The sequence below is a fragment of the Phyllobates terribilis genome, unplaced genomic scaffold (assembly GCF_046119375.1).
Source record: "Phyllobates terribilis strain yellow unplaced genomic scaffold, ASM4611937v1 Scaffold_2__4_contigs__length_985480577, whole genome shotgun sequence".
NCBI classification, from domain to species: domain Eukaryota; kingdom Metazoa; phylum Chordata; class Amphibia; order Anura; family Dendrobatidae; genus Phyllobates; species Phyllobates terribilis.
Genome location: NW_027362762.1, coordinates 323,514,619 through 323,527,435, shown reverse-complemented (window position 1 = coordinate 323,527,435; position 12,817 = coordinate 323,514,619). Strand labels below are relative to the sequence as shown.

The 12,817-nt window shown below is 43.0% G+C and overlaps 1 protein-coding gene across 1 annotated transcript in view; it reads right to left on the bottom strand.

The window, feature by feature from the left end:
- PROZ (protein Z, vitamin K dependent plasma glycoprotein) overlaps positions 1-3,045 on the bottom strand; it is a 46,403-nt gene extending 43,358 nt beyond the window's left edge. Inside the window, exon 1 of the mRNA XM_073664407.1 lies at positions 2,886-3,045. Coding sequence (XP_073520508.1) covers positions 2,886-2,955 — 70 coding nt within the window. The 5' untranslated portion in view covers positions 2,956-3,045. The remainder of the gene's footprint in view (positions 1-2,885) is intronic.
- Between the last annotated feature and the right edge of the window lie 9,772 nt (positions 3,046-12,817).

The window sequence follows — 12,817 nt, the reverse complement described above, 5'->3', positions numbered from 1 at the left end:
GAATGGCTACTAAAGGTAGCATCCTCACCTATGACCTGTTTGCTTGTTATTGGTGTGTGTGCATAAAAGCTGAGTGAGTTTCTGGGATCCAGACAGACTCTTGCATCTTTAATCCAGCCACTGACGTTTCTGGATTGTGAGTCATGGGGAAAGCAAAAGAATTGTCAACGCATCTATTGGAAAAGGTAGTTGAACTGTATAACACAGGAAAGGGATACAAAAAGATATCCAAGGAATTGATAATGCCAGTCAGCAGCGTTCAAACTGTGATGAACAAATGGAAAATCAGGGCTCTGTAAAAACCAAACCACGGTCAGGTAGACCAACAAAAATTTTAGCTACAACTGCCAGGAAAGTTGTTCGGGATGCGAAGAAAAACCCACAAATAACATCCGTTGAAATTCAGGACTCTCTGAAAACTAGCGGTGTGGCTGTTTCAAGATGCGCAATAAGGAGGTATTTGAAGAAAAATGGGCTGCATGGTCGAGTCACCAGAAGAAAGCCATTACTGTGCAAATGCCACAAAGTATCTCTCCTACAATACACCAAACAGCACAGAGACAAGCCTCAAAACTTCTGGAACAAGGTAATTTGGAGTGATGAGACCAAAGTTGAACTTTTTGGCCACAACCATAAACGTTACATTTGGAAAGAGGTCAACAAGGCCTATGATGAAAGGAACACCATTCCTACAGTAAAGCACGGAGGTGGGTCGCTGATGTTTTGGGGACGTGGGAGCTACAAAGGCACAGGAAACTTGGTAAAAGTTGAAGGAAAGATGAATGCAGCACATTATCAGCAAATACTGGAGGTAAATTTGCACTCATCAGCCCAGAAGCTGCGCATGTGACGTACTTGGATGTTCCAACATGACAACGATCCAAGGCCAAGTCGACCTGTCATTGGCTACAGCAGAACAAAGTGGAGGTTCTGGAGTGGCCATCTCAGTCTCCTGACCTCAATATCATTGAGCCACTCTGGGGAGATCTCAAGCGCGCAGTTCATGCTAGACAGCCCAGGAATTTACAGGAACTGGAGGCTTTTTGCCAAGAAGAATGGGCAGCTTTACCATCTGAGAAAATAAAAAACCTCATCCACAACTACCACAAAAGACTTCAAGCTGTCATTGATGTTAGAGGGGGCAATACATGGTATTAAGAACTGGTGTATGTGAACTTTTGATAAGGGTCATTTGGATGTTTTTGGTTGTCATTAGGATTTAAAAAGAGAAAACACAGTAGTTTGACAATAAATGGCTTCACCCAACCAATAACCATGAGTGGAGAAAAAGTTTTTTTTTATCATTCATATTCTCTGAAACAAGGCCAAGAAAGGAAAAATTCTGCCGGGGTATGTAAACTTTTGAGCATAACTGTATATGCTTCAGCTCCAGCATCTCCTATGTGATGTACATACTTCAACACCAGTCTCTGCTATGTGATGTACAGTATATGCTCCAGCTCCTCCATTTCCTATGTGATGTATGTGCTTCAGCCCAGCATCTCCTATGTGATGTAAATGCTCCAGCCCGAGCATCTCCTATGTGAATTATATACAGCAGTCTCTGTGTCTTCTATGTGATGTATACAGCAGTCTCTGTGTCTCTTATTGGATGAATATACAGCAGTTCTAGTGTTTCCTATGTGATGTATATACATTAGCCTCAGTGTCTCCTATGTGACACATACAGCTGTCCTAGTATCACGGTGTCTGCTATGTTAAGCATACGGCAGTTCTAGTGTATCCTATGGGATGTATACAGCAGTCTTGGTGTCTCCTAAGTGATGTATACTGAAGACCTCTCACTCCTTGAGTTCTACAAAAGTAATATGAGCATTGATGAATTTCCCACTGTGAGGAGACCCGCAGTATAATATATATCTGTGTTCAGAACTTACTGCTGTGAGTTCTTTTCAAAAATTAATTCCAAAGAATCGACTGCGCTCTAGACCAATGTAAATCTGGAAAAGCAGTTGCGAGTAGAATGATCAGTACCACATAACATCACACGTTGCACCAAAGAGAAACAGCTCATCACATTGGGGGGGATTTAATTAATTGTTTGACCAAACCAAACATAGCAGGTTAAATTTCAAGTTGATAATTTGGTACGATGATGATGATATAAATATCCAAATGGCCTCTGGCAGAAAAAAAGGTTCCCCACCCCTGTATTAGGGTATGTTCACACAAAGTCTGCTTCCATCAGGAAGATGCTTCAGGACACATTGGTGTTTTTAGTCCTGATGAGTCTATTTTGTATTTTTTTTTCTCATTTCCCGAGTGCTTGCTTTGTCGTTCTTATCTACCAGTGGTTATTTTTTTTAGCATTTTTCCATCATTTTTGAACCTTCTCTGTTTACTGACATTCTCCCGTTGTTTTTTTTATTCTCCATTCAACAATGAAGAAACCTCTAGCGGTTTCTGAAGCAAACACTCTGGGAAAGCCCTCAAAAAAATACCCGAGCGTCTTCCGGACATGTTTTAAGCCTTCCCATTCACTTATATTGTAAGGTACAGTATAGCAGCATGTATGCTGACCAGGTACAGGATTATAGAGATATCAGGAAGCAGAAGTTAACATTATTATCCTGAAAAGCTAGCCAAAAACATTCTCCTTCAGATCAATTGAGTCTACCAATATTTGTGCTTTGAGAACATTTGTAAGGATAAGAGCATATGCAGAAAAAATATTTCCTATGATCTAAATGATTTTGCCTGTGGCACAAAAGTTCTCCCCTATGAGTTTACCAGTAACACTTAAGACAAATTTTCACATTTACATTTGTTGGAACCATGACATAAAAATGGTTTATTTCATTTTTATAAAAAAATGTCTAAATAAATCAAATTGTAAAATTCAGAAATTCAAGATGAAATCATACCTGATTGCTCAGTCTGATGGATGAAGAGTATTATAAAGGTAATGCACAGGGTCTGCACAGAATTTGCCATTTTGCTCCCTTGTCAAAATGGGAAGAGATGTTGATTTAAGAGCTGGTAAATAGAGAAACCTTTTTTTTTTTTAAGTTCAAAGATCAGGGTCCAGTAAATGTACACTTTGAAAGCCAAAGCTTAGTTTGTCTAGTGGTGAGGTCACTGGTACATTTGTTAATAAAATAGTACTTCCCTTAAAGAAGCACTCTCATTAAACTTTTCATCACCTAAACCTATGTAACTGTATATGTAGCAATATACTCAACGATCACCGTCTTCCCCGGTTTCCCCGATCCTCTTCTCACTCACTTGACTTCTATTCCGGATCGCTGGATTAAACTGGGGTTTATGTGTCCCGAAGTCACTTTTAGGGCTCGCTCACACTGCTGTATATTCTCTCTTGCAAGAGTAACGGTCCGATTATACTAAGGACACTCAGATCAAACTCAGAGTTTGATCCGAGTATCATCTAAGTGTGCTCCGATTCTCTAGCATGAGAGAATTGCATCACAGGTGTGGAGATGACGGAGTGTTATGGCAAACACTTTGATATGTTCACTAGTTGCCTGCTCCTGGCCTAATGGATATGATCAAGTGCATGCAAGAAAGAATAACATCAGACACACACAGTCGGATGTAAGCTCTCCTTAATCAGCTATGGCACAGCTCCAAGTGTCCTTTATTCAACTCGAACATAGATTTATATAAACTCTCTATATGGGCTCGGTTAGCCCCAGAATGGGAGTAACCAGATGTATAGATTGGTTAGTCCATGGGCAGATCCATGAGGTCATCAGGATGGGTTGGTCCATGAGGTCATCATGGGGTATGATCCATGAGGTCATCAGGGGGCGTGATCCATGAGGTCATCAGGGTGGGTGTCTCCAAGCGATGTGTCGCTCTGTGATTGGGTAGTCCTTCTATAGAATTCAGCTTCCTCCCAGAACTTCCTTGTACGACAGGATGTAGTCATAAGTCCAGTTGCCATCTTGCATAACAGAGCATGGTGTGATGAAACAGGAAATGACAGCCATCTTTTGATCTAAACAAGCTTATGTAAGGTGAAATAATACACTTTATGGGTCTTTTCTCTCAATCTCCTATGTCTTGAGGTTAATTAAGTATTTGATCCTATGGCTCTCCTCAACAGGAGAACTTAATTTCTCCATCTTCTCCATTGTCTCTGTCTGTAGATGTTGGACTGCACTCCGATTAGTGCAGTCTGAAGTTTCACATGCACCCATAGACTTGTATGGGTGTGTGTGATCTGAATAACGGAGCCACTCGCAGCATGCTGCAATTGTTTTCTCCATAGGTTTTTATTGTAAAAGCCAATTACAACTCACACATAAACCCCAGTATCATTCGGCATGCTCTAATAGAAAAGAGGATTGGAACGGGGCTGGAAACCGGAGAAGACGGCGATGAATGAGTATATTATCGCACATACAGTATATTACATATACAATTACATATACGTACATTTACACAGATTAAGGCAAAAAAAAAGTTTTTATGAGAGTGCTTCTTTTTCTTTTTTTTTTAAACCTTGTTTTTATTTACATTAATTAATGCGAATATTAAAATATTCTTAAACTTAAAATATACATGACTAGGTTGTTATAAGATGGTAAATAGCAGAGTGTACATTCCAAGCATGGTTCTATCAAGTCAAAAGACAAACCAAAAGCTAGGAGGGGGAGGGAAGGAGGGGAGAAAGGAGAATGTCTAAAACAGGTACTTTCCATATATAGATCACCCAACAGGGGTGTATAACCTTATACTCTTCTTGAAAGATGTGTGGGACCCAGCGACACTAAGATAGACCCCTAACACCTAGATGTGTCTCCGCACTGCCACAATTTTCTAATTTTAATTCTTATGCCCTTTAAACCAGAACGTTATGTCACACAAAATAGTTAGTAAATAACATTTAGAACATGTCTACTTTACACCAGCACAATTTTTGAAGCATAATTTTTTTTTAGAAAGTTAGAAGGGTTAAAAGTTGATCAGCAATTTTTCATTTTTCCAACAAAATTTACAAAACCTCTTTTTTTAGGATCCACATCATATTTGAAGTGGCTTTGAGGGCCTGTATGACAGAAAATATCCCAAAGTGACACCATTCTAAAAACTGCACCCCTTAAAATCCTGAAAACCACATTCAAAAAGTTTATCAACCTTTCAGGTGTTTCACAGAAATTAATATGAACATTTTACTTTTTTTCACAAAAAATTTTCTTTAGCCCCAAATTTTTTATTTTCACAAGGGTAACAGAAGAAAATTGACCTAAAAAATTGTTGTGCAATTTCTCCTGAGTACGCTGATACCACATATGTGGGGGAAAACTATTTGGGCGCATGGCATGACTCGGAAGTGAAGGAGCACTGTTTAACTTTTTGAATGCAAAAATGATTGGAATTGAGAGCAGGCGCCATGTTGTGCTGGGCGAGCCCCTGATGTGTAGAGCCATGAAAATAACAAATCACATTTTCAAAGGGTAAAAGGAGAAAATTCACCATACAAATTGTTGTGCAATTTCTCCTGAATACACCGATACTAGAGATGAGTGTTGTTCTACTCGAACTGTTCGCCAATCTCAAATTCGAGCTGTTTTGGGCGGTGTTCGAGCCGTTCGGCGAACACGAACAATTTGAGAAAAATTCGGCTGTTCGAGGTTATGTTCGATAACTGTTCGTGGCACCAAAATCATAACTGGATTTTTTCTCAGTAATGCTGAAAATTAATGTTAATACGCAGTTTGAGTGTACAGCGGGGAGGGGGGAGGGGCAGGGGATGGATCTCTGCAGGAACAATGAAGATCTCCATTTTTTTTTCTCTTTCCCGCATTTGCAGTGGGGAGGTGCAATCTGTCAGCCTATCAGCAGCGCACACACGGAGCGAAGTGCTTTTTTTCACACAAGCAAGGGCATGTGTCATTGGCAGTGTATGTCACATGTCCTTGCCCTATAAGACCAAGCCATTTTCCCCGTCGCCACCATTTTCTCACTGCTGCAGCTGCGTGTTAGACGGCACCGCTGTTGCTGTGTGCGCTATACCTTGTTAATTTCAAGCCAATTTTCGCACAAATCTACAGATAGCTTGGGAGTAGGGAATAGTTGTGATTGCAGTCCTTTTAAGGACTAGGTTACAGCATTTCCTACGACTTTTATCAGGCAGGTCTGTGCTCTTAAATAGATAGATTGTGGGAGTAAAGACTAATTGTAATTGGAGTCCTTTTCAGGACTAGGTTACATCAGTTCCTATCAGTTTTTGCCAGGCAGGTCTGTGCCAGTGCTGTGCAAGTTTTTTTCACAGCATTTGGCTGAATCTAGCAAAGCTAATCCTTTTTGGCCTATTGCAGAGTGTGTTAGTCAGTGGAGTAGCCTATCTGTGTTGCAAGATATACCACCTGTGTATAGAATACCAATTTTTTTACTGCACCTAGTGAAGTAAAATCTTTTGGGCATAGCATCATTCTATTAGTCCATCTATACTGACCTCCATCAGGTTGCAAACTGAATCTAATTTTTTTCTGCATCTAGCTCTGAAAAAATATTGGGCTTCTAGCTGTGAGTGGGACTTGTTCTATTAATCCATCTATACAGACCTCCATCAGGTTGCAAACTGAATATATTTTTTTCTGCATCTACCTCTGAAAAAATATTGGGCTTCTAGCTGTGTGTGGGACTTGTTCTATTAATCCATCTATACAGACCTCCATCAGGTTGCAAACTGAATATATTTTTTTCTGCATCTACCTCTGAAAAAATATTGGGCTTCTAGCTGTGTGTGGGACTTGTTCTATTAATCCATCTATACAGACCTCCATCAGGTTGCAAACTGAATATATTTTTTTCTGCATCTACCTCTGAAAAAATATTGGGCTTCTAGCTGTGTGTGGGACTTGTTGTATTAGTCCATCTATACTGACCTCCATCAGGTTGCAAACTGAATATATTTTTTTCTGCATCTACCTCTGAAAAAATATTGGGCTTCTAGCTGTGTGTGGGACTTGTTCTATTAATCCATCTATACAGACCTCCATCAGGTTGCAAACTGAATATATTTTTTTCTGCATCTAGCTCTGAAAAAATATTGGGCTTCTAGCTGTGTGTGGGACTTGTTCTATTAATCCATCTATACAGACCTCCATCAGGTTGCAAACTGAATATATTTTTTTCTGCATCTACCTCTGAAAAAATATTGGGCTTCTAGCTGTGTGTGGGACTTGTTGTATTAGTCCATCTATACTGACCTCCATCAGGTTGCAAACTGAATATATTTTTTTTCTGCATCTACCTCTGAAAAAATATTGGGCTTCTAGCTGTGTGTGGGACTTGTTCTATTAATCCATCTATACAGACCTCCATCAGGTTGCAAACTGAATATATTTTTTTCTGCATCTAGCTCTGAAAAAATATTGGGCTTCTAGCTGTGTGTGGGACTTGTTCTATTAATCCATCTATACAGACCTCCATCAGGTTGCAAACTGAATATATTTTTTTCTGCATCTACCTCTGAAAAAATATTGGGCTTCTAGCTGTGTGTGGGACTTGTTCTATTAATCCATCTATACAGACCTCCATCAGGTTGCAAACTGAATATATTTTTTTCTGCACCTACCTCTGAAAACATATTGGGCTTCTAGCTGTGTGTGGGACTTGTTCTATTAATCCATCTATACAGACCTCCATCAGGTTGCAAACTGAATATATTTTTTTCTGCATCTACCTCTGAAAAAATATTGGGCTTCTAGCTGTGTGTGGGACTTGTTCTATTAATCCATCTATACAGACCTCCATCAGGTTGCAAACTGAATATATTTTTTTCTGCATCTACCTCTGAAAAAATATTGGGCTTCTAGCTGTGTGTGGGACTTGTTCTATTAATCCATCTATACAGACCTCCATCAGGTTGCAAACTGAATATATTTTTTTCTGCATCTACCTCTGAAAAAATATTGGGCTTCTAGCTATGTGTGGGACTTGTTGTATTAGTCCATCTATACTGACCTCCATCAGGTTGCAAACTGAATATATTTTTTTCTGCATCTACCTCTGAAAAAATATTGGGCTTCTAGCTGTGTGTGGGACTTGTTCTATTAATCCATCTATACAGACCTCCATCAGGTTGCAAATTGAATATAATTTTTTTCTGCATCTAACCCAGCCAATAGTTTTGGCCTAATACCACAGTTTGGCCACTCAGCTCTGCTCGGTTCCCATCCATTGTTTTTTTGTGCAATTAGTTAACCACCAAAATGAGTGGAAAAAGGCCTGCTGCTGGTGGAAAGGGGAATAGGCGTGTTGGGAAGGGGAAAAAAGGTTGTGTCCGTGGGGTAGGTGTTAAAGCAACAGTAACATCTGCAGAAGAAAGACCATCTTCCAGCCAAACTAAAATGTCTACTTCTTTTAGCGGACAATGTGATAAGATCCCTTTCTTACGGCCACGCCAATCGCTACAAATTCCAGATGAGGCACAAAAACAGCAGGTGCTTCAACGGATATCAAGTGCTCCTTTAAGTGGGCTCTCCTCCACATCAACTTCAACATCACAAATACTCCAGTCCTCAAAGGTGTCACCCCAATCGCACTTGCTTCCTCACAGCTCCCAAATCTCCAGCTGCCCGTCTGAGTATGAGGTAGAACAGATGGTTGAGTCTGCAGAGCTGTTTACTCATACTATAGCCTGGGAATCAGAGGTCGACTCCAGCGCTTCTGTGAATCCAGACGAGGAAATGATCTGCACTGATGCCCAGAATCTTTATGAGTCGGATCCAGGACCAGACGCAGAAGGTTCTGACCATAATGTAGACCCTCATTCCCAAACTGTAACTCCTGTTGGTGGAGACAATGAGGAAGACGATGATAAGACTCAAATACCTGATTGGAGCGACAACTTTAGTTTTTTGTCAGGGCAGGAACAGGTTGGCTCTGAGGACGACGGGTGTGATAACGCACAGGGTGATGATGATGAGGTTGGAGATCCCACTTACTGTCAACCCACAGTCAGCCAAGAGATGAGGTCAGCAGAGGAGGTGGAGGAAGATGCTAGTGACGACGAGGTCAGGTTGCGCCTTCCTGGACAGAGACGTAGTACTGGAAGCACGTCAACAACTGCATCCTCAAACACAACTCTGCCTCTCACCACAAGTCGTGGTGGCTCTTCAGGTCGCATGGGTGCTAAGCCTTGCATAGCCTGGGTATTTTTTCAGATCGATAAAGATGACCCAACTCGTGTTATCTGTAACATTTGTCAGCAAAAGCTAAGTAGAGGCCAAAAAATACATAGTTTGAGTGCTTCATGCATGAACCGGCACATGGACATGAAGCATAAGTTGCAGTGGGAAGCTCAGTGTGCTACAATGCGGCCTAGCCGGCCGGGCCAACCACCGTCTGCCATATCTTGTGCATCCGCGGCCTCTTCATCCTCTGTGACTGGGGGTACAGCAGTCACACCTGTTTTGGGGCGCAGACCTGCCACCTCTTTACCCGCAACAGCCAGCGTGATTGGCAGGTCATCATTTTCTTTGGAGGTGGTAACACCAGCTGGTGTTGAGCGCTGTCTGACATCGATAGCACCACCTTTGGATCAAGGCAACCTAACATGTCCGCCTGCATCTTCCTCACAGACCGGCAGTTTGCCGGGGACACCCTTATCAACCCCGTCTAAGCACAATAGCCAGCCCTCGGTCCCTCAGATGTGGACAAGTAAAAGACCATTTCCTCCTAGCCATGAGAAAGCTAAGAGGTTGAATTTCACCATCTGCAAGCTCTTGGCTACAGAAATGCTGCCTTTCCGCCTGGTGGACACAGAGGATTTTCGAGACCTTATGTCCGTCGCAGTGCCCCAGTACCAGATGCCCAGTCGGCACTACTTCTCAAAGAAAGGTGTGCCTGCGCTCCACCAGCATGTCGCACACAACATCACCGCTTCTTTGAGGAACTCTGTGTGTGACAGGGTGCATTTCACCACAGACACTTGGACGAGTAGGCATGGACAGGGGCGTTACATGTCGCTGACTGGGCACTGGGTAACTATGGTGACAGCAGGACAAGGGGCTGCTGTCCAAGTCTTGCCGTCCCCACGAGTTGTGCGTCAATCCTCTTTATGTCAAAGTTCCTCCACTGCTTCTGCCTCCTCAACCTCCTCTCAGTCTTCCACCTGCACCCAAAGCCTGTCTGGTCATGCCACAAGCTTTCTAACTGCGCAGAAGGGATCCTGCACACCTCCTTACTATGCTGGCAGTAGGGCTCAACGTCATCAGGCGGTTTTTACATTGAAATGTCTGGGAAATGTGAGTCACACAGCTGAGGAGTTGTGGTCAGCTCTGGAGAACCAATTTCATGAATGGTTGTCTCCACTGGACCTGAAACCAGGGAAGGCCGTGTGCGACAATGCTGCAAACCTGGGTGCGGCCCTTCGCCGGGGCAATGTCACACACGTGCCTTGTATGGCTCACATGTTGAACCTGGTTGTCCAGCAATTTTTAGCCCACTATCCCAGACTAGATGGCCTTCTGCAGAGGGCACGGTTGCTGTGTGCTCACTTCCGCCGTTCGCATCCCGCAGCTCAGCGACTTACATCTCTACAGAAGTCGTTGGGCCTGCCACTTCACCGGCTAAAATGCGATGTGCCTACCCGGTGGAATTCAACTCTGCACATGTTGCAGCGACTGTGGCAGCACCGACAAGCCCTGGTGCAATACGTTCTGACGTATAGCCTGGGCCAACGAGATTCAGAGGTGGGGCAAATCACGCTGGAGGAGTGGTCTCAGATCAGGGACCTATGCACCCTTCTGCACAGTTTTGAAATGGCGACAAAGATGTTTAGTGCTGACGATGCCATTATCAGCATGACTATTCCGGTGATTTACATGCTGGAGCACATGTTAAACAGAATTCGGAGTCAGGTGGTGGCACAAGAGGAGGTGGAGGAAGTAGAGGAGGAGGAGTTGTATGCGGAAGGGCTAACATCTGCAAGGTCCAGACGGTCGGCAGCACCAAGGCGGCAGGCATGTGAGGGTGGGGGAGATGGTTTTACCAGGGCGCATGGTAGCAGCCAAACTAGTGAGGAAGGTGCAGGAGCCCAGGAAGAAGTGGAGGACGAACTGATGGAAGACTCATCAGATGAGGGAGACCTTGATCACATTTCTGTTGTGCGAGGTTGGGGGGAGAGGACAGAGGAAGGAAGCATGATTGTTACCTCGCCACCAACACAACAGGGACTTGGTGCTCCTGGATGCGCAACACACATGAGTGCCTTCTTGCTGCACTACCTGCAACATGACCCTCGAATTGTGAGAATTAGAAATAATCCTGACTACTGGGTTGCCACACTGTTAGATCCCCGGTACAAAAGTAAATTTGCAGAAATTATTCCTGCCATAGAAAGGGATGCACGCATGCAGGAGTATCAGCAGAGACTGTTGCAGAATCTTACATGTGCTTTTCCACAAAATACCAGTGGTGCACGTAGTGAATCTCACAGTTCCAACTTGCCAACCGTGGGACCGTCAAGTGTTCAGCACTCAAACCGTAACAGAACCACAGTATCTGCTGGTAACATCAATTTTGCGGAATCATTTCACCACTTTTTTAGCCCATCCTTTGCAAGGCCACAGGAGACAAGAAGTCTGACACATAGTCAACGCCTAGAGACGATGGTACAGGAGTATCTCCAAGTAAACATTGAAGCCACGACTGTGTCACTGGACCCTTACTCTTTTTGGGCTTCCAATCTGGATAAATGGCCGGAGCTAGCCACTTACGCCTTGGAGATCTTGTCATGCCCCGCAGCCAGCGTTCTGTCTGAACGTGTGTTCAGCGCTGCTGGTGGTGTGCTGACAGATAAGCGCACGCGGCTCTCCACTGATAATGTAGACAGACTCACGTTCATAAAGATGAACAAATCATGGATCCGAAACGACTTTTCTACCCCTGTGTCATCCTGGGGAGAGTAAAAGCTTGATGATTGGTTAAAATCACCCTACCAACCGTTTTAAGCTTTCAAATTACTAATCATGTTTATCTGTATCTTGGCTGGAAAATAATTTGGGCTTTGTAGCAGTGTGCAGCACTGATCCTATTAGGCCATCTATACTAAAGCTTCACCAGATTTAAAATTAATAATAATTTTTAGCTGCATCTAGCCCGGAAAATAATTTTGGGGCTCCGAGTTGCGCAAGACACATAAGTGCCTTCTTGCTGCACTACCTGCAGCATGACCCTCATATTGTCAGAATTCGAAGTAATCATGACTACTGGGTTGAAACACTCTTAGATCCCCCAAACTTTTCGATCAACCTTTTCATTTTAATAAAGACCAAAAAAATGGTCATTTTTGAAATTGTAAGCATTAGCAGGTTGTTAGAAACTGAAATCAAACAGTTTTCAACTCAAAACTTTATTCTAGGTGATGTTACATTTTCACATAGGACCACTTGTTCGAAAGGAGCTTCTGAACTCTCTCGTCCATTGAATTTGTCAGGTTTTGGATGGTTTCTGCTTCAATTGTTTTGCATGAGGACAGAATACCCTCCCAGAGCTGTTGCTTAGATGTGAACTGCCTCCCGCCATCATAGACACTCCTTTTAATGATGCTCCAAAGGTTCTGAATGGGCTACAGGTCAGGGGAGCATGGGGGTCACACCATAAGTTTGTCCCCTTTTATGCCCATATCAGCCAGAGATGCAGATGTTTTATGTGCAGCATAAGATGGTGCATTATCATGCAGAAAAATGATCTTGCTGTGAAATACACGGTTCTTCTTCTTGAACCATGGCAGGAAGTGCTGTTTGAGAAAATCCACATACATTATGGAGTTCATCTTTAGCGCCTTCAGGGATCCTAAAGGGGCCGACAATCTCTCTCC